The 22749-nt window shown below is 42.3% G+C and overlaps 1 protein-coding gene and 1 long non-coding RNA gene across 2 annotated transcripts; one reads left to right on the forward strand and one right to left on the reverse strand.

Moving 5' to 3' along the window:
* Nucleotides 1-3154: 3154 nt before the first annotated feature.
* On the forward strand, nucleotides 3155-4226 carry LOC137215939 (beta-defensin 103A-like). Its single transcript, XM_067721542.1, has 2 exons — nucleotides 3155-3316; nucleotides 3979-4226. Exons 1-2 carry the CDS (start codon nucleotides 3259-3261, stop codon nucleotides 4122-4124), a joined length of 204 nt encoding a protein of 67 aa, XP_067577643.1. The 5' UTR covers nucleotides 3155-3258; the 3' UTR covers nucleotides 4125-4226.
* On the reverse strand, nucleotides 3535-21083 carry LOC137215940 (uncharacterized). Its single transcript, XR_010939496.1, has 3 exons — nucleotides 20975-21083; nucleotides 20099-20252; nucleotides 3535-3853 (listed from the first exon to the last, which is right to left on the reverse strand). It is a non-coding gene; the product is annotated as an uncharacterized lncRNA (long non-coding RNA).
* Between the last annotated feature and the right edge of the window lie 1666 nt (nucleotides 21084-22749).

Here is a 22749-nt window from a genome sequence, read left to right on the forward strand (position 1 = left end):
ATTTATTCAGGTAAACCCAAATAATAAATGATAGAGCTGAGAGGTAAATGGGAACGTCTCACTCCAACCTGGACCTCTGCACTCCACATAGTACTGCCCCTGGACCAAAAACTTTGATCTACCAAATCTCTGCTCCATATTTTAAAACCAGAGTTTAAAAAATAAATAAAGGATTAGAGGAGATGAGAGGAAAGTCTGACATGAGCGAAAATAGTTGAATTACTCAAGTCTCTCCTCTCTCCACCTAATCAACATAGAAAAATGCTGACTCACAGCAGGGAGAAAACCCAGCACATCCAGTCAGCAGGGTCTGCATCTCCAAGCCCTGCGAGTCTAGGCCCTCTCGGCCCTGGGAGTCGCTGCTGTTCTTGTCAATGTCAGACTCACAGGCATGTGTGAATTACTCAATGGTAAACGTGTAACTGCTATTGCTTGAGAAGCCACAAGTATTGGTGACATAAAAAAAGCTATAATAAGTCAAAAAGAAGGCAAATCAGAGTTACCAGTGTCTCCCCAGGGCAGAGAAGTGAACAGTCTCACTCTCCTATTGTTTGAATTTTTACCACAAATAAGAGTAACTTTTATAAACATCGTAAAATACAGAAATGTTCCTCAAACTTCATTTTGCGAGTGGGGTGAGTACCACTGCCATGGTACTTTCTCTCCCAAAGAACCTCTTAGGAAATAGTGGTGTTGCCTTGGAGAGCCTTCCCTGCTTTGAAGGGACAGGTTAGACCCAGGGCTCACCGTGGAGGTCTGCTCTCCAAGTGGGAAAGTAAGTCCTCACCGGTAACCAGAGCTCTGAGGACTCCAGCCCTGCGCCTGGGCGGAGAGCTGGTCCTAATTCTCTGTGACACCCCTGCAGCTATCTCTTTTACCCCCTGTGAGGCCGAGTGAGACTCTTTACCCAGTCAGCACCTGCCCACACGGAATTAACCTCCTTCCCCAGTTAAACATGTCTGCATTGGGGAATCAAATTAGCGCAGCCTCTGTGGAAAACGGTATAACTACCATATGACCCAGCAATTCCATTCCTGGGTGTATATTCAAAAAAAAGCTAAACCCACTAATTAGAGAAGATACATACACCCCAGTGTTCATAGCAGCAGTATTTACAATTGCCAAGACATGGAAGCAAACTAAGTGTCCATCAACAGGTGAACAGACAAGGAAGATGTGGTATATGTATATAATGGAATACTACTCAGCCATAAAAGGAACAAAATAATGCCATTTGCAGCAACATGGATGGACTTGGAGGATATCATGCTAAGTGAAGTAAGTCAGACAGAGAAAGACAAATACTGTACAATATTGCTTATTAGTGGAATCTAAAAAATGCAACAAACTAGTAAACATCACAAAAAAGCAGACTCACAGATATAAAGAACAAACTAGCAGTTACCAGTGGGGGGAGGGGAGGGGGGAGGGGCAGATAGGGAGAGGGGAGTAAGAGGTACAAACTATTATGTATAAAATAAGCTACAAGGATATATTGTACAATATGGGGAATATAGCCAATATTTTATATTAACAACATTATAATACAGGGAATATAGCCAGTATTTTATATGTTTAAAAGTGTGACTAATAACTGATTCATTTTGTTGTGAAGCTGAAACTAACATACCATCGTAAAGCAATTATACTCCAATAAAGATGTTAAAATGAAAAAAAATAAAAAATAAAAAAAAATAAAAGTGTGACTCACTATATTGTATACCTGTAACATATAATATTGTACATCAACTATATTTCAACTAATTAACTAATTAAAATAAAAATGTCTACTTTGTCTCAAATCCTGAACTGATGAGGGAAGTTAGAATTTAAAAGTATGAAGTGTCTACAACTCGAAATTCTTCTTAAATCTGCTCTCCGAACTTGCCTTTCAGCATGAATTACCTTTCTTCTACATTTCTACAGCCTTGTGCTTGAACCCTTATTATGGCCCTTATTAAAGTCCATTCTCTATGGTTTATTCGATTCTATGCCCGTCTACATGGGAGTTCCCTGAGAGAAAGCACCAGAACTGGCCCCTCTGTATTTTATCCCTTCTATCCCCTCACCCACCCCAAGCACATGGTACTTTATCTACAGCAGGAGTTCAGAATTTGCTTACAGAATCCGATAGGTACAAGAGGATCCTGAACCCACAGTCCTAGATCTAAGACACCCCAGAACCCTGGTGGGCCCATTACAATTGCTTTCACACAAAGCAACAGCCAGCCAACATCATGATGATTTCAGCTTCCAAGGAAATAACCTATCGAGTATAACCCACTGATCGGATTTCTTAACAGTTAAGCCTGATAATTTTTTTAAAAAGCAGTTGGCCCCCTAAATATTGAATCTATATCCAGTGGAAATCACCTGACCCCTGGGCTTCCTTGAATGCTCATGACACAGGAGTAACCAGAGGTTGTAAGTGTATCTTCCGAAGCTCCTCATTTGTATAGGGAGTGTCGCCAATGAGGAGGAGATGTCAGTCCATCAAATGTATCACCCCAACATCAGCTTCCTCTGATAAAGGAAAATGAGGCGCCTTCTTGACTCATGACTTGGCGGTTTTCAGACAACAATGAAGTACATAAGCTGTGCTTCACCCAAGGGGCAACACCCCGTCACAGGCCAAGGGGCATAAGGGCAGGGTCTCTGGAATGTAGCCCACTTTTCCTCCCTTCCCACACTGCTTAGAAGCTGATCCTGTTTTCAGAGCAATTTCAGGCGTATCCGTGCAGGCTCAGGGCGTGGCCTAGCCCCAGTTTACGCCTAGATTCTGAATATACCAGTCTTGGACTGTACTGCTGTGGTTCCCAGTGGCCCTCGGGCTCTCGCAGGACTTTAGGAAGAGGCAAACACTTAGAAGGACCACAGTGGAGACAGGTGAGCTCCCAGCTGCATGTCCTAGGACTCCATACGCAGGAGCAGGCAGGTCTTTCCCACCTGTGCTGGCAGCCAGACCTGAGCCAGACGTACACGAGCACCCAGAGCTCAGAGGCGTCAGGACAGCCCTGCGCTCACATCAAGCTCTGTGTCCCCCTTAGGTCTGTAATTAACTCCTGGGAGGAATGGGCGTGGTCTGCTTTGTAAGGTACGTTGGCATGAAGCATTAGGAAATACATCATATTGTCATAGCTGTAATATTACAGGAATTGCAGCTTTTGAATGCTTCTCCCTGTGGCTGTGGACCTGGAGCCTTTATAAGGTGAGCCAGTGCACCCTCCTGTCCAGTCGCAGCTGCGAAGCCGGCCAGCCATGAGGGTCTACTACCTTCTCTTTGTGTTGTTCTTCTTGTTCTTGCTGCCTGTTTCAGGTAAGAGGGGCTGGGAAATGAGAGGGCTGAAAGAATTGAGAATATATAAGTCAGAGTCAGCCCTCTCCATTCTTCTGGGAATTTTAGACCAAATAGATTTATTGTCTGGGAACTAGACATAACCAATTTTTTTCTTTCTGACAAAGACCATTAAGAACCTTAAAGTAAGGGTCTCGATCTCTTCTGATTCACTCTTAAGAGAAAAACCAGATCACAAAAGCCACCCCTTCCCGGGAAGGCCGTTATACCTGTTAATGAGACAGGAGGAAAGTGATGTAAAACTTTAATACCAAGAGGAAAAATTGACAGTCGAGAACAGAAGCACAGACTTCCCTTTTATTAGCTTAGTGGTTGGTGGTAGAGTCTTTTGGCCTCTAGAGAGTCCCGGGGGACCACCGTGGCCCCGGCCTCCCACGTGTCAGTTCACGAGGGGGGCTGCCCGTGGTCATGCCACTTTCTCAGCACTCCGGCGGTTAATGACTGAGCTGAACCCATGGACACGTTGTTAGTTGCTTAGTCCCACCTTCTACTTTACTCCTGATGGTACAGAAAAAGGAAAAAGAAATAAAAGAAAGGCCACAGATCAGTTACGTAAGGAATTCCAAAAGCCTAGGTCTTGCACTTCCTAAAACCTTCCCGTGCTTTCCGTTTCTTCATTGCAGGCAGTGGAAGAATCGTAAATATATTACAAAAGTATTATTGCAGAATGAGAGGCGGCCGGTGTGCTCTGTTTGGCTGTCTTCCGAGGGAGATCCCCTTAGGCCTTTGTTCCCACAGTGGTCGAAAATGCTGCCGAAGGGAGAGATGAAAAATCCAGAAGCGCGATGAGAACGTTGCCAAGTGTGAAAATGCTCCCGCGCAGTCTATAGACGCCAAATCAAATTAAAGATTTTTCACAAAAAAATTAGAAGGTGGATTATTTTTTTTTCTTTTAATTCTGGTTATTGTGCTAGTTGTTACCAAACAGGCAACTTGGGAAGTGCTGGTGACTCACCTTTAATTCAAATAAAGTATTATCTCTAGAGCAAGCCACGAGAGGATCTAAACTGATGTTCCCGGGATTATCAGAGCTTATTCCTCTTTTGCAAATCTTGCACCCCAGTGACACAGGACTCCTCGTTCTTCCTGAAATATTTTCTTCACTTATTGTCACCCATTTTGAGTTTCCAGTTCATCTATATGCCATAGCCTCTCCCCATCAAATCTATGTCTAATTTTTTGATGATGGCCATTCTGACTGGTGTGAGGTGATATCTCATTGTGCTTTTGATTTGCATTTCTCTAATGCTTAGTGATGTTGAGCATCCTTTCATGTGTTTGTTGGCAGTCTGTATATCTTCTCTGGAGAAATGTCTATTTAGGTCTTCTGCCCATTTTTGGATTGGGTTGTTTGTTTTTTTGATATGGAGCTGCATGAGCTGCTTGTATATTTTGGAGATTAATCCTTTGTCAGTTGCTTCATTTGCAAATAGTTTCTCCCATTCTGAGGGTTGTCTTTTCATCTTGCTTATGATTTCCTTTGCTGTGCAAAAGCTTTTAAGTTTCATTAGGTCCCATTTGTTTATTTTTCTTTTTATTTCCATTTCTCTAGGAGATAGGTCAAAAAGGATCTTGCTGTGATTTATGTCATAGAGTGTTCTGCCTATGTTTTCCTCTAAGAGTTTGATAGTATCTGGCCTTACATTTAGGTCTTTAATCCATTTTGAGTTTATTTTTGTGTGTGGTGTTAGGGAGTGTTCTAATTTCATTCTTTTACATGTAGCTGTCCAGTTTTCCCAGCACCACTTATTGAAGAGGCTGTATTTTCTCCATTATATATTCTTGTCTCCTTTATCAAAGATAAGAGAGTGTGGAGAAAAAGGACTTGCACTGCTGGTGGGAATGTGAATTGGTACAGCCACTACGGAGAACAGTATGGAGGTTCCTTAAAAAACTAAAAATAGAACTACCATACGACCCAGCAATCCCACTACTGGACATATACCCTAGAGACAACCATAATTCAAAAAGAGTCATGTACCACAATGTTCATTGCAGCTCTATTTACAATAGCCAGGACATGGAAGTAACCTAAGTGTCCATTGACAGAGGAATGGATAAAGAAGATGTGGCACATATATACAGTGGAGTATTACTCAGCCATAAAAAGAAACAAAATTATTTGTAGTGAGTTGGGTGGACCTAGAGTCTGTCATACAGAGTGAAGTAAGTCAGAAAGAGAAAAACAAATACCATATGCTAACACATATATATGGAATCTAAAAAAAAATGGTTCTGACGAACCTAGGGGCAGGACAGGAATAATGACGCAGATGTAGAGAATGGACTTGAGGACATGGGGAAGGGGAAGGGGAAGCTGGGATGAAGTGAGAGAATGGCATGGACATATATACACTACCAAACATGAAATAGATAGCTAGTGGGAAGCAGCCGCATAGCACAGGGAGATCAGCTCGGTGCTTTGTGACCACCTAGAGGGGAGGGATAGGGAGGGTGGGAGGGAGACGCAAGAGGGAGGAGATATGGGAACATATGTATACGTATAGCTGATTCACTTTGTTATACAGCACAAACTAACACAACATTGTAAAGCAATTATACTCCAATAAAGATGTAAAAAAAAAAATCTACCTCTGAAACTTCAGTGCATCCCTCAGGGTTTTTCCCAGGTCCCTCTGAACACTTTACACCTCAGAGAAGTGGGAAGCCTGACTCTTCCTCAACCATTCCACTGGTTTTCCTCTCATCCTTGCCTCTGTTCTGGCTGACCTCATATCTGGCATATAATCTCTCCCCTAGCTTTGTCTCCAAACTTTAAGCCACCTCTCAGGGGCCATCTCAAATTCTACCTCCTTCTGGAAAACACAGCTGATTTCCCAAACAAATACAGCCTTTCCCCTGACTCACCACAGGGCTCTGACTTAAGTACTCCCACTGAGTCTTGCTTAATTTTTGCATCGTATACATTTGCATATTTCCAATCTCCATATTTGGTCGAAGGATTTTGAAGGGCAAGGACCTTGTCTTAATCACTTCTGGCCTAAGTGTCTTGACACAAAAGCTGCTCAACAAGTGTTTAGTGAGTTGAAGTACATTCCAAGGCGTTGGAGCCATTGCTCCAACTAAGTATTTAGTGGTCTCTCGAGGCTGATACGGAATGATTCCAGCCAATGGAGTGGGAGGCTCATTGCCTCCTATTCTAGCCCCCAGTCAAGGCACTGGGCTCGTAGGAAGAGGGGAGCGGACACTCAAGGACAAGAGCTTGGACCCCACGATTCATCATAAAAAAAAAAAACAAAAAAAAACTGCTGCAGGAACCGCCCTCTTACAGTATACAGCTAAGGAACCAGACAAAATGTGTCAAACCACTGTTTCAGACACTGGACACAAGCAGTGCAGGACGATGATTGAGGAGAGATGAAAACAAGTGAGGTGAAACTTAGGAAGTCTCCAGCCTCTACAGGAGACAGATTTCTAGGCTAAAGCGTAGAGAGGAAGAACCCAAACAGACCAGCAATTCTTCTGAGTCGAAGAGACTGGGATCAAAGTTCAAACAGCACAGGACATCCTCATTTCCAGGACAGAAAACCAGCAAGGGGCATCAGGATGGGGGTGGGGCTCCTGAGGGTATATGGGAAATCTCTGTACCTTTCCTTCAGTTCTAAAACTGCTCTCAAAAATGAAGTCTATTATTTTCACATAAGGTAAAAACTTTAAACATAATAACAACAACAAAATGCTAAGAAAATTCCTGAGCAGCAAACTTGTTCTATATTAAAAAAAAAATTACTCAGGCAGAAGGAAAATGATACCAGACAGAAATCTGGCTCTACATGATGGAATAAAGTGTGATGCTAAGACTCTAGACACTGTCTTCAGGAGAGAGATGGTCGTTTTGTTAAGGGAACCACTGACTGAAACTGCCCGCCTTGACCAGGTAGGATAGTAACCACTTGCATGAGTTATCTTACAACAGGAGGTCCTGATAAGGAACACAGAACTAACAAGCTACCACCAGCAGGAAGAATTCGGGAAAGGTCAAAAGGAGAGAGGTGACACCAGTCCATATGTCCTGCCAACCTCCCAGAGTCCTTTGCACTGGAATCCATCTTGGCTGAGTGATGTGCATGCCACCAGGAAGGACCCTGAGTCAGAGTGATGGGCCAGAGACAACCCGGAAACAAACCTCATTACATAAAACCCAAGACTGCGAGCCCTGCGGTACAGCATTCTCCTGGGTTCCATGACCCTGCTGCTCTCCACCCGGGCGCCCTTCCCAATAAAGTCTCCTGCTTTGCCAGCAAGTGTGTCTCCTCGGACAATGCACTTCTGAGTGTTAGACAAGAGCCCACTCTCGGGCCCTGGAAGGGGTCTCCCGATCCTATGTGACTGAGTGTTCTAAACCTTTTTGATATTTTTTTGACAAAACTTCCCAAATCAAATTGTAATGAAGTTTCTTTGACCTCTAGCTAACTTTGGGATGCTTCAAAGGGCCCCTGAAACATCCCAAAGAGAGATCTTAAACTAATTAGGTTCATTTGGTATGTTAAATTAGATAGGAGGTGTTGTCAAATGAGTAATACATCTTTTTAGGTTGTATTGTATGCTAAATGTTACTAATATAGATATTCTAGAAATTATATGTGATTCCTAAAAATGTGATATGTCCTGATAAAATGTTATCAGTCATAATTCTAGTTATGATCTTAAAGTGTTATATGTCACGACAGTAATCAAGTTTCTTTGTCAATTGCATTGTAATCAGATTTTAAACGTACCTTCTTGTAACTCTTTTGTCATTGTCTTTAGTTATGGTTTTATTCTGATGCCTTTGCAAAAATGCTTCCTCTTCAAGAGGATTTATAGAAAGGGCTTTGGGATAAATATAAGTTTCTGACTTTCAGACCAGAAAGCTGAACTGGGTAAGAAATTGAAAAATTCTAATGGGAAACCTGATGACTTCATAAATCTGTTAATAAAAAGGATTAGTTACATAGGACTGAGTGAACTGGTGAATATGGTTATAAATTTTATGGTTTCTATCTGAAAAATTACTGGTTTAAATCTGTGTTTTCTAGGTGGAAGGAAAACCTTCCCCTCAAACTAATTATGACTTACAGTAATTTGGTAAATTATACATTTGTAAGCAGAACTGAAACATGTATCTTTTCTCTCTATCTGCTTCCTCCAGACATTGGAAACTCTTAGGTTCCCATCAGCTTTATCAGATAAATTAGGAAGGCCACTCACTAACAGGTACAGAAATCTCAAGGTATTTTGGTGACCTTGAAAAGGGATGAATTCACCTAAATCTGTTAAGCAAAATCTGTGATAAGCCCTTGGCTTGACTTTCCTAGCCTGGAGAGGTCTTTTAAAAGTTCAGCCTGAGACTTCTTATAAAAGATTCAGCAAAAAAAAAAAAAAAAAGAGTCTGTATGATCAATTACAGTTATATAAATCATCAGGCCAAGTTTATTGAGATCAGACCTATTCTGCAAACAAACTAGTCTTAATTTCTTTATATTTGGTAAAAAATGAGGGTAATTTTAGAGAGAAAAAGATTATGTTTCAGTGAATATTAAATTCCAGTTTTGTTAATGGAGGTCTGAATTTACAAAGACTCACCTCTCACGTAGTTCCTTGCTGTTATGTTATATTAGTGTAAAGTCTAATTGAATTATTAAAAGGACCCTCTAAGTCTGTTTCTGAAGCTTATCTCAGTAATCCGTCTTTGGATGAAGATCAGATGCCCCACGACCTGCAACCAGGGAATTATGCATACTGGAAAAGACATAATTTAAAGAACTATCTCCAACCTAGATGGAAGGACCCTTATCAGGTACTCTTACATAGCCCGTGCACAGTGAAACTGAAGGGAATTGACTCTTGGATTAATTTCCACTCACAAAGGGCCCCTGCACTGGACAGGCCTACAGAGGGGATAGCTGACTCCAAAATCACCTTAAAACCATGCTCAAACCGAGGCGAAACTTCACTGACAACAGGATGAGAAGAAGACGACATCAGAAGTAGACAGCTTGCACAAGAGCCTGGACCTGACTCGTATGATCATTTATAATGTTTTCTCGACTTCTTGGATGCCTGCATATGAATCAATCAAATGTTTTTCTGTCATAGGCATGATCCTATGCTAGTTTTAAAAATCATTCCAATTGTTGGTTTTGTGGCCAGTCGCCTGTGTCTAGTACTTCTCGGTTACCTTGGTGGATTTCTTCATTCCAAGGCTGTCATTGGTTAGCCCGTAGGAAATTTATTTTAAAGAAAAAATTATAGTCCTGTTCGAGCCACTGTTGATATTACTAGGTGGGATCCCCTCACGTAGCCAATTAATAATACCTGCTCTGACCCTGGCCATAAATATAAATTTTTCTCTATTACTCCAGCTCCATCAGAGCAACAAGCAAAATCTCATATCAGTGATTGTGATAGTGTAACTCTAGATATGGGAAGAAGCAGCAAGAGGGAATACTTTCCTGGACCAAAATAGACTACTAAGACAGGTGGTCCAAAGACTTTTGTCTACTAGTAAGGCCTAGTCCAGTAACAGCACACTGAGTAGCCTATCAGCAAAATCTTCCCCAGACCTGGGAATGAGCATTCCTAGCACCGTGGGATGAAATGCCTCCCAAAGCACGGTCAAAGTTATGACCGTGAGGATGTCCTGTCACCTACAAATTGGCACTTGCCATCTACCTCTACAAGGATTAAACCATGACCTGCTGCAACTGCTGACCTTCAACAGCTCCTGAAAGGAGTTCAGGGAGATCAGAAATGAGGCTCTCTGTGCTCTGGAAAAACTAGTAGAACAGGCCTTCAGATAGTTAGATACTGTCAGAAGATTTTTATGAGCCCAAATTCTTGCATCTTCTCATATCTAGAAAAGCACTCAAATGATTAACGTTGACATCCACTTTGGCCATTAAGGAGAGAAATGCAACTGAAAGTCAAAATGGAGTAGCTGTGGTTCAGACATCCAATGCGGTTCAGGCATTATGGACGTGATTTCAGACAAGTTCTTGCTAAGAACTAAGAAGAATCCTTAGCAAATACTGCTAAGAACTTGAGTTATCTGAGCTGTGTCAGACTTGGGATGCCACCAGCCATTCTCAAAACAATGCCTGCTGGCAGCTGGTAGCTGCAGCCTTATGGTTTCAAGGTATCCTCTTGTAACTATTAAATTTTTAGACAATGAAATTGTTTTAGATCAGATATTAATAAAAAAATAAATAAAAGAAGATGTTTGGTGGCCAATAGCTCCTGTTATGTATAAGTTAACACCACATCAGAAGTTCAAACCTACTTAGATAAAAGTAAACAACTGGCTACCCGGCTACAAGTCTCCCCAAGGTGTAAGGCACAGACTGGGTCTCAGGCTTATTCTTCTGATTTCCTCAGGGAATAAGATTTATTTTGTCTATTAAAATTCCAGTTGTCACTCCTCCAACTACTTCTAATTGGGTCTGTTACACCAAAATGGCAGACCAAGGGATTGAGATTTTAATCATACAAGACTCACATCCTGGTGAGCCTTGTAGGGCATGGTCCTGGTTCCCTTTCAAGGAGTATACATAACAACACTTTTGAGTTCTTCTGCAGAAAAGGGACCCCGCCCAGGTGGAGGATGGTAACTTCAGGCTGAGCCCAACATTCCTGGAGCACCACCCTGTTACCTCGTCACCAACTATCAGAAGACAGTCACACCCTGCAGCCCTCACCCCAAATTTTGCCTTTCTTTTCTGGGCCTGACGATGACCACCCTGTTAGGCTTCCTGTTTGGCCCCTGTCTGTTTCAACTGTTTACCAGGTCAATCTCTGACGGAGTCCAACAGTTTAAGGCTAAATTGTTGCTACTACAAGGGTAAATGCCAGTTTGGGGCACAGAATATGTCGATTAAGATCAGGTGGAGAGAGACTTCAACTCTACTAGGCAGGACTACACTCACTCTCAGAAGGAAATAGTTACAGAAGAAAGACCTCTGCCTCAATTTCCAAGAAGTATCTTGAGTAGGAAGTCTCTCAGGGGGAAATTGTTAGGGGAACCACATGCCTCGGGGCCAAGAAACCAAAACATAAAACAGAAGCAATATTGTAACAAATTCAATAAAGACTTTAAAAATGGTCCACATCAAAAAAATCTTAAAAAAAAGAACACATATTAATACTGAATCAGAATGTACCTAGCAACAGAATTTTAAAGTTCTTAAAGAAAAACTTATAGAAATAAGAGGAGAAACAGACAAATTAACAATTACAATTGGGTATTTCAGCACTTTTCTGCTTGTCATGAAAAGAAAAAGCAGACAAAGTATCAGATATAGAAGAGTTGAACAACAGTAGAAAAAGTTTTTTTAAAAGCTGATACTTTGAGAGGATCAACACAATTGTTAGAGCTCTCACTAGGTTCATTAAGGGGGGAAAAAGGGAATTACAAGATGCCTCAGGTGTATGCCCACCCTCCAGGCAAGTAGGAAAATGAGAACAGTTCTGCATCTCAGCATTATGTAAACAAGGAGTTGCCACAGGTGGCAGTGATCTACACCCACATTCATTACCTCCTACAAGGTAAAGCTCTTATTATTTTTTTTTAATTTAAGGTGTACTACCAAAAGCAACTACAGATACAATGCAATCTCTATCCAAATTCCAATGACCATTTGTAGGTCTTTTTTAGAAAAATGTCTATTCATTTCCTTTGCCCATTTTTTAATCAGGTTGTTGTTTTGTTATTGAGTTGTATGAGTTTCTTATACATTTTGTATATTAACACCTTGTCAGACATATGATTTCCAAGTATTTTCTCCCATTCTGTAGGTTGCCTTTTCATTTTGTTAATTGTTTCATTTTGTCGATTGTTTCTTTTGCTGCTCATAGCCAACAGGTTTAGAAAAAGATGCTCAATGTCACTAATCATCAGGGAAATGCAAGTCAAAACCACAATATCACCTCACATCTGTAAGGTTGGCTACTAGCAAAAAAAAAAAAAAAAAAAAAAAAAGATGAAAGATATTGGCAAGAATGTGGAGAAAAGGGAACCCTTGTATACTTTTGATAGGAATGTAAATTGATCCAGCCATTATAGAAAACAGTATGGAGGTTTCCTAAAAAAACTAAAAATTGAGCTACCATATGATCCAGCAAAATCCCACTTCTGAGTATATACCCAAAGGAAATAAAATCAGAATCTCAAAGAGATATCCATACCCTCATCTTCATTGCCACATTATTCACAATAGCCAAGATATGGAAACAACCTAAATGCCCATTAATAGATGAATGGATAAGGAAAATGTGAATACATATATTGGAGGTAATAATAATATATAATATATTCCAATAAATGTGGAATATATTATATTCCAATATAATATATTCCAATAAATGTGGAGTATATTATATTCTAATATAATATAATGGAATATTATTCAGCCATAAAAAGAAGAAAATCCTGCCATTTGTGACAACACAGACGAACCTGGAGGACATTATGCTAAGCGAAATAAATCAAACACAAAAAGAAACAAAAAACATGTTTACTAGGTGAGAAGAAGATGTAGCTTAACTGCTAATTGTAGCTTAACTGCTCCGTGGCATGTGGGATCTTCCCGGACCGGGGCACAAACCTGCGTCCCCTGCATCGGCAGGTGGACTCCCAACCACTGTGCCACCAGGGAAGCCCGGGACACCCCTTCTTGCTTGGAGAACTGAGCCACTTTGCCAGAGAGACACTGCATCAATTTCCTAGTCACAGGTGAAAAGGGTTGAGGACATAGCCTTTATCTTCCCTTTAAAGAATGGGACCATGAGTTACCTCTCAGCCCAGGCATGATGGTAACCATTTTCCACACAGCCTTGTTTTGCTTTGAGCCTGTGAAAACTAACAATTCATTTAGATTTTACCTAAAATCAACCCTTCCCCCAATCCTATAACCACAGCTCTGGTTTCTGGTGAGACACCGCATATTTTCACTAGTGTGTGACCTCCTTGCTGAAGCAACAGGATCCTGCCTCGATGGACAAAAATGCCCCTTGGCTTTATCTCCAGGATAAACATAGCTGCAAAGGAGTCATCCTTAGATCTTGCCAAGGAAAAGAAGCAGCTGCAGTCATCAAAATTCCTGACAAAGGCCGTGTCCCTGTGTCCCAATAGTGACTATACCAGAAGCTTGGAGGGGAACTCCTCTGAAACTCCCTACGGCACCCTGTCCAGCCGTCTTTTTCACTCCCCTTCAGAGACTTCCTGCTGTGGAAAGCCATGCCCGGTTTTGCACATAAGACAACATCATTAGCTTCCTTTAAAAAAAAAAATCTCTGCTGTGCTGCAAACCATAGATCTTTAAAACACAGCATTTTAAAAGAAGAAAGTAGACCACGATTCAGTTTTACTTCTTTTTCCAGTGCTGTATTATAGCACTTATCCGATTGACCCTGTAGTAGAGATTTTGCTTGCAAAATCTATAAATAGATACATATATTATTTATGGATAATTATGCATAAGTAGATGTCCATCTCTCTCAAACATCATTTAGAGCTAAAGCGGAAGGACTCACGATTAATACAACCTATTTTCCCTCAGAAAAACCCTACCCCCTGGGGGCCAGGCACGGGGCTCTGTCCACTCCCGGCGGCCTCCATTGGCTTTGCTGAGCCTCAGAGGCTCTGAGCCACAGCGGGAGGCCTCGAACAGACCTGAAGCTCCAGGGGCTCCTTCAGGACTGGGTCCCCCAGGGGGCATAAAGGACTTGCAGTTCCACTCCGAGCTTCACCACAAGATCCAAGTGGCAAGTTTGATCACGAGCTTTGGCATTTCTGAAAAGCAGACAGGCCACAGGCTCTCAAATACTAAAGTCACTTAGTGACAGATGTTGGCCTGAGTAACCCAGTTGAGGGATCTCCACGGCTGTCCCTGCTTCGTGATATTAGACCGAGGAGATGCGTCCAGTGACAGCATCATCCTTCCAATCTTTCCCTGTTGAACGGAAACGGAGCGCGCATCTGCGCCACCACCTGTCCCATTGAGATGATGACACATTTTGGGAGATTTTCACATGAATGTTGCCTAGGTGGGGGTCTCTCTTCCCTCAGTGTCCCAAAGCTCTCCTTGGGCCTGGAAAAATGTGGCTATCTCTAGGGACGCTGGGTTTCAGCAAGCCCTGTTTCATGCCCACAGACTGAAATTGCCTTGGGATGGACTAGTTCCTGGTTTGGCCTGAAACAATCCCAGACTCTCAGGAAAAAACAAAGTGGGCAGATTCAAAGATCCCAGGGGCAAGCAAATGAGGGGCAAGAAGTCTGTTCCCCAGGGGAGACAGGCCCCGCCCCTCAGCCCACCCCCCACCCTTCAGCTGAACTCAGTGCAGGAAGAAGTTTCTGGTCCCAAGGGCAGCAGAAAAGGTCTTCCTGGGGTTTCCCATGGCCTGATTAGCATAAGGGTGACTGACTCTGCTTTGTGTTCTGAAGGCCCTTCCCATGAGACACAGGGCAGAGGCTCTGTAATTACCAGATCTGTAGCAATAGTGAATTCTCCGGGTAACCTGGAACCTTGAAAAAGGGCAAAGCCCAGCCTCCTCTCCAGTGTCAGCTGCTGTAAAGCTCCCCAGATGCCAGCATGAGGCTCCATTACCTCCTTCGTGTTCCTGTTGCCTGTGTCAGGTAAGCTGGGCCCCGGAAGCCGGAGGGATGAGCAGGTGGAAAGGACAGGATAGTCACTCTCTTCTGTCTCTCCCTCTCTCTGTCCCTCATCCCTGTCTCCACACGATCAGACTAAATAAACTGTATGGATTGCTCACGAGAACCCAGCACTGTGTCCTTTGGTGTTGAAGGAGTCTGAGAACCTTCCTGCACAATTCCCAGCCGCTTCTGAGCCATTATGTGTGAGTCACCAGCTCCTAAGTCCATCTCCTCACTGTTTTTCATGTGGAGGAAACAGAGGAAGCCTCTGTTAGGCGACTCTTCTTTTTCAATAAAGGCAAAAAATTTGATTTCGTCCAAGGACAGAAGTGCAGAACATTGCTTTATAAATCTTTATAATTGGGACTTCCCTGGCAGTCCAGTGGTAAAGACTTCGCCTTCCAATGCTGGGGGTACGGGTTCAATCCCTGGTCAGGGAGCTAAGATCCCACATGACTCGGGGGCAAAAAGCCAAAACATAAAATGGGAGCAACGTTGTAACAAATTCAATAAAGACTTTGAAAATGGTCCACATCAAAAAAAAAGAAAAAAGATTTCCATTAAAAAAATAATAATAAATTAATTAATAAATAAATCTTTATATTTAAAGGGTAAAGTCTCTGGGTAACCAGAGAATCCCAGAGGGTAGTAAGGCTCAGCCTGGACTTGGAGAACTGCCGTTTGGAGCACTCCGTGCTTTGCCTTCTCAGCGGGAAGGTCCTCCAGGACATGTCCCTGAAAGCGCTACCTTCGGTTCATGGTTTTTTTTTTTTTTTTTTTTTTTTTTTGCGGTACGCAGGGCTCTCACCGTTGTGGCCTCTCCTGTTGTGGAGCACAGGCTCCGGACGCGCATTCGCTCTCGGCAAGACGGCTCCATGCAGCCTCAGAATCTTTCTCAACACAGCACTCCCGAAACATTCAGTCATCACGGCCAAACTAGACTAGACTTCCTGAACTGGAAGGGCTGTAATGTATCTTCCAGCTCTGACATTCTAGTAAATTGGTATCTCCCAAGCAGAGAGGAATTCTCAAACCATGAGGAAAAAGAAACCAACAGTGTTAACAATGACAAATAGAAACACCTTCATTTCAGATACTAAGTGTCTACAATGGGCCAGGCACTCAGATAGGCAGCAAGAATGGAAAAGAGATGGCTGTGGACCAGGAAAGGTCTAACCTTGAGCTGAGTACTATATTGCTCTGATGCCTAAGCCTGTGCTGTCTTATATACAGTAGACACTAGCCATGGGTGGTTATGTAACTTTTCATTTTAATTAATTAAAAGTAAATAGAATTTAAAATTCAGATCCTCAGTCACACCCGCCACATTTTGAGTGCTTGATAACCACATGTGGCCAATGGCTGCCATATTGGTCATCACAGATGTAGAACATGTCCATCATCACAGAAAGTCCTACGGGACAGCATTGCCCATGGGTCTCAGCAGTTCTCTCCCAATGAGACAAAATAGTGAGGCAGAGTTACACAAGGTAAAGAAAATGGAAACTAAGTGCTGTTTTAGTGCCTGCATAGTTGCCTTCAGTGTTTATGCTTAAGCAGCATTTTATAAATTATCTTACTTTCGCCAATTGGAGAGGAGCTTCCTAGAATAAACGTGTTTTTTTTTTTTTTTTTTTTTTTTTTTTTTGCGGTACGCGGGCCTCTCACTGCTGTGGCCTCTCCCGTTGTGGAGCACAGGCTCCGGGTGCGCAGGCTCAGCAGCCACGGCTCACGGGCCCAGCCGCTCCGCGGCATGTGGGATCTTCCCGGACCGGGGCACGAACCCGTATCCCCTGCATCGGCAGGCGGACTCTCAACCACTGCGCCACCAGGGAAGCCCCAGAATAAATGTTTTGATTCTCAGTGCTAAATCACTCTGATGTTTCCTCATGGCTTTTTGGTGTTGTTTTGGTTACGATATTTATTTCTTAAACTCGTCAGCCTTATGTTACTACTTAAAAATTATATGCTGAGAGCATAAAGGGTATAGCACCAAAGATCCCAGATTGGTTCAGTGAGGCCAGACTTTTAATGGGCAATAGCCAGTATTGTTGAATATTGTACACATTTTTATATTTATTTCTTAACACAAAAGCCCAGGGTGTACCTGCCAACTTCCCGTCCCTCAGAGGGTCCCTGGGCTCAGTGTCATGTGAAAGGTTCTCCTTTCAAGACTGCACTTTGGGATTTATTGGGTGGAGATCAAACCTCAGGTTGAGGGGCAGAGCATGCCGTCTGTGCCCTGTGGTTTCACGGGTTCCACAAAGATTCCTGCCCCCAAATGCAGGAAGGAGTAAAATCATTCCATTGGAATTTTATTCCTATCACCCAAGTCTTCATTGTCTGTAGGGTTACATTAAGTTTTCTTAATCTCTTCCTTAGCCACACACACAAAATTTATGTGATAGCTTGAAAGAGATCCTATAAATCATATTTTCAAACATTAATGTTCTTAAAACCCTTTGACAGTTTTCCTTTGCCCAGGAATTCAACCAAAACTTTATTTTATCTGTTTCCCAACATTCAAGCTTTTCCTTGACTTTCCAAGTCCTTATTCTACTTCTTCTAATTTGAACGTTTCATTTTTGTTCCCAGTTCTGAGTTCTTGTTCCTTTTCCTCCTTTTAATCCCATGGCTGTAGTTGTAACTCAGTCTCATGCCTCCTGTATCTGACATCCCTTTTATTCTTAACCTTTATTCTTTAGCTTAATTTATTATCATACAACCTTTATCTGGTTTTAAGTGTGATTTGGTTGTACTGTTTATTAGACTTTTATCATATTCTTTAGTGGAATTTCAATTTTTAATTTTTTCTTAACTTTTAAGTGTTATCCTAAAATGTCTGTCAGTGTTTTATTGCCATAACATTTCTAAGTGTCTTATTATGACTCTTGCAAGGGAGGAACACTCTTCTGATTTCAGTAACAAGAAGAGGGTGGCTTTTCCATGTGAATCATGAATTAATGGGCTCACGCTCTGGTCCAAGGCAAACCTTTCCACCTGCGTCCTGCATCTCGTTTCCCTTGCTTACTTGTGGGCGAGACCCAAACCAGCTCTACCCCTTGTCCCCTTCTACTGAATCTATAAAAACTAAAAGCAACCAAACAGCGGGCTTCCCTGGTGGCGCAGTGGTTGAGAGTCCGCCTGCCGATGCAGGGGACGCGGGTTTGTGCCCTGGTCCGGGAAGATCCCACATGCCGCGGAGCGGCTGAGCCCGTGAGCCATGGCCGCTGAGCCTGCGCGTCCGGAGCCTGCGCTCCCCAACGAGAGAGGCCGCAGCGGTGAGAGGCCCGCGTATCGCAAAAACAAAAAAAAAGCCAACCAAACACCTCTTCCTTGACGCTACAGCATTCAGCAGCTCGATCTTGCTTGTGCTTAGTTTTTCAGCAAAACCCTTTGGGAGGCGTGTCTGCAGACCCCACTTCCTCTCCGACCCTCTCAGGGGGTTTCAGAACACTCCACCACTCCACCAAGATGACTCCAGTCAACAGGGGATCATAATACATCCTTTATGACCTCACTCAGCCCTTCCTCTGCCCACTGTTGATCTGACCCCTAATTATGTGGCAACGGACAGGTGCTCGCAGGTGTCCCTGCCTGAATGGGCAGGCAGCAGACAGCCTGAGGAGGGTGAAGAAGCCAATTGCAAGGTAGGTTTTCAGGAGAGAAACATCCGTGGTTGAAGAAGGGGTGGGAATACATGCATATTTAGGGAGTCAATAAAAAGGATAGCTTTCGGTATAAACGTATAGGAGATGGAAATGTGGACACAAGCTTTTAGTCTATACTTTCTTTTCTATTATTTATTATTATTATGAAAGTAGTACTGGTGCTGGGGCCAAGGAAGTAAGACCCTCACAGCTAGTCTGTAGAATTAAGTCTGACTTACGTAAGCAGATTACTACAAACACTTATTCTATTTTTCAGTCAACATCACTAAATTAAAATAGATCTCCACTTAGTGAGAGATTCAAATGCTGATCAAAAGATAACAAGCGAAAACCTTTTATTGCCAAGTTGCTTCTGGACAGAGAGAAAATGTCAGAACATATTCAGTTCATTTAAGATAGAAGAGAGGGAGAGGAGTGAAGACCAGATACTATGACATTTTATGACATACTTTGACATATTATATCGGGAATGGGTGAGTGGGTGGGTGTCTGTGCTCAGAAACACTTTTGGATAAAGTAAGTTAACGGGCTCTCACCAGACCCTCAAAACCCAAAGACTGTGTCTGAGCCTTTCTTTCTTTTCTCCCTCCCTTATTTCCTCCCTCCATCCATTTATTCATTCACCCATAAATTGATTCTTCCATACTAGGACCTATTCACATAAACAAATATTTGACTACCTGTTCTCTGTCAGGCACTGTTCAAGGTGCTGAGAATGTGAGATAATAAAACAGGACTTGTTACTTTAGAAATTTACATACAGTGAAAAAGAGAGCTATAAACACTATAAAGCAAAACTGAGATGACGCGAAGGAAGAGATGGAGAGAAATGTCAATGGTTTACCTTGTATACTTCTGTGTTTTAACTCAAGAATACATTGACGTAATGCCTCCAGCCCTTAAAGCCTCACCTGGTGGTGGTCTGTACAAGACCTTGGCATGGTGAGCTTGCTTACGATGGATCAATTCTCCCCTTAAAATGGTAGCAAAACATTTTTGAGAGTAAAAATGGAGAGATCATTTCAACTTCCAAAATTCCTTTCCTTTTTAAATTCTAAAACGTGTGAGGGGGTGGTGTTTATTCTGAAAGGAGAAACGGACAGGAGCAGAGACATGCAGTAAAGGTGAATGCATGAATGATTTGCTAAAAGAGTTCAGTTTTTATTGATTTTTCTCAAAAAACCCCACCAAACTTCAGAGCCATAAGCAGAAGTGAGAATCAATGCAGAAACACTGAACGTCCTCAAGTTACGCTCAGGCCCTAACCGAACGTCTTTAGTAGGAATATAAGCCTTTTCTCTCTAGCTGAATTTTTCAAATTCTTTCCCAGATCACCTGCCCCCATTGACACTGCCAGTTCCACCTGGAATCCTGAAAATTCCTTTCCCATCATGAGGCTACTATACCTTCTCTTTCTCTTACTTGTATGTCTTATCCAGACAACATCAGGTAAGCTGTGGATCCAACTGGTGGGATGATATATGGTGGATGACCTCGGAGCCTGGAGTAGGGAAGGTCAAGTTGATTCGTCATCCAGGGATGTGCTGATCTATGTAGCCACTGGACAATATCATACCTGAAAGAAGCATAGCATAGACAACATGCTCCACTTTACAAATAAGGAAAGAGAAGCGTAAAGAAATGCAAACTATTCTCCCATGATTGCCCTTAATGAGTTGGTAGCAAACCTACAAGTAGTCATGGTGATAGACAACAGTCTCAGGGGACTTTACAGCTTACAAATCATTTCCACGTGAATAACTAGTAGCAAATACTATCGACCACTTCCTATTTATCAACACAAAACTTTTCATGTGTTGTCCCAAATGTATTCCTCATAACAATATTTATGGGGTAGGTATTTTTAGCCCCATTCTACCGATGAGATTAAGAAATGAAGTAACTTGTTCAAAGTCGTGCAGGTTGTACGTAAGGAAGACTTTAACTCAGGCCCAAGTGGGTTTGATTCCAAAGCCCATGTTTTTATTAAATATTCAACAATCCCAGAAAACAGATTTACTTACTGGATTATATATAAACAACAACTGTTTTTAGCTTGAGTATGATCCATGCAGCACGTGGGTCATACTTAGACTAAAAGATTAATTGTTGTTCATCTGAAATTCAAATTAAACTGAGTGTCCTGCGTTTTACCTGGCGAACCTACGCATATGTCAGCACGTGCCAGGCTATGCTGTGGTGACAGCAGCCTCCAAATCTTAGCATCTTGAAGTAGCAGAAGTTTAATTCTCGCTCAAATGATACCAACCCGTGACGGCCACGGGGTGCTCTACTCACCGTAGCCGCTCCGACCCTCCTGACGGAGCAGCTCCCATCGTGAAGGCTGCTGGTCTCTGCGTCAAAGGAAAGAGCTCTGAGGACTCTCATGATGGCAATTGAGGGCTCCAGCCCTGTAGGGAAACATCAGTTCTGTTCAAAATTCATTAACCAAGCAAGTCCTAGACCCCCTTAATCACATAAAAGGTGAATCCCACTTTGTGCCAAGAAAAGAGAGACTCAGACCTATTTGGTGAATAGCGTAATGAAGTTAAACAACAGACAGATATAGATGTGGATGTGCGTGTGCATATGGATATAAATATAGATATAGATGAAGATGGAGATGTCGGTATTGACACACATGATATATTCATATTTATATAATATGAATAATAAGGTTAAATATATGGATATAACATATTCATTCATATTTATAATATGAATATAAATCTATATGAATTACATTTATAATAGCATTTACATCATTATTTTTACCTTGCCTTCTTATGAAAAATTAGGAGAATCTGCAGCTCCTGAAAGAAAACTCTCGTTGTTTGTGGTGAAGCAGGACTCAGAGGCCAGGTCTCCCAGTTCCTGGTTGCGTACGCTTTTCCCATCACAACATAGTTCCCCTAAAAGCTATAACCTCGGATGGAAACTCTTCTTATTCGTTGTTTCCTCATGACTCTCTGTCGTTTGCTCTCTTGACTTAAGACATTATTTAGGTTCTCTCTCCTCTCGCCCTGCTTTCTGCTCACTACATGCCACGGCGGCGACATTTACAATATCCGTGCAGCCCTCATTGCAGCGACATAGGAGGCACAGTATTTAGGAGTGAGAATTCTCACCACAACACTTATTGTCTAATTTGTGCTCTGTGCTTGTAAGATTTTGCCCTTTTGGGAAAGAGGAAGGCCCTTGAGGAAACTTTTATGAAGGACATGTGAAATGAAGTATGTCCCTAATTTGTGGCCCAATTAAGTTACTTGCTTTCTCTGACCTAACGTTTCTTCATCTAAAGAGGAAAGACACTATACCACAGAGGTCAATACGTTTTTTCTGTAAAGGGCAGGGCAGGTAATACATATCTTAGGCTCGGTGGACTATGAGGTCTCTGTCATGAGGATTGATCTCTGTTGCAGAGTGAAAGTGACCACAGACACATAAGACCTCAGAACGGTCTTATGGCCCCTTCTGAGATTTTTTCCACAATTAAAGAAAAAGTAAAAAACACTCTAAGCTTGTAAGTCACACCAAAACAAGGAGAGGGCCAGTTGTGTCCCCGTGGACTGCAGTTTGGAGTTCCTTGCTATATAAGATGAATTTTGGTAGCTTTGGTTAAACATGCCTTTATTTCTTTGTTTTGTTTTGTTTTGTTTTTTCACCTCCACTTCCTTTTCAGGGAATAAAAAAAAAATGAAAAGCACTGAATGTGGAAAAATGGGTGGTGTCTGCAAACATCAAACAACCCACGGGTGCATCATCCTGCCTGCAGGATGCAGAAGTCGGAAGAAACACTGCTGCAGAGCCTAGTGTCAGCACCCAAGCATCCCCAGAGCAGCACGGGACACTCACTGCCACTGATTTCTGCTTAATAAAAGCATCACCACTCACATGGACCCCGCGTGGGTGTTTCTGTGGGCACGGGAGGTCCTGAATTGGATGGGAGAGATTTAAGTTCTAAGTCTGGTCACACCACTCATTAGCTGATTAACATTAGACAGGCCTTTCCTTTTCTAGGTCTCAGTCTCTGCACCTGTAACTACTGAAATGGATGTTCTCCAAGCCACCTA

The sequence above is a fragment of the Pseudorca crassidens genome, chromosome 21 (assembly GCF_039906515.1).
Source record: "Pseudorca crassidens isolate mPseCra1 chromosome 21, mPseCra1.hap1, whole genome shotgun sequence".
Taxonomy (NCBI): Eukaryota; Metazoa; Chordata; class Mammalia; order Artiodactyla; family Delphinidae; genus Pseudorca; species Pseudorca crassidens.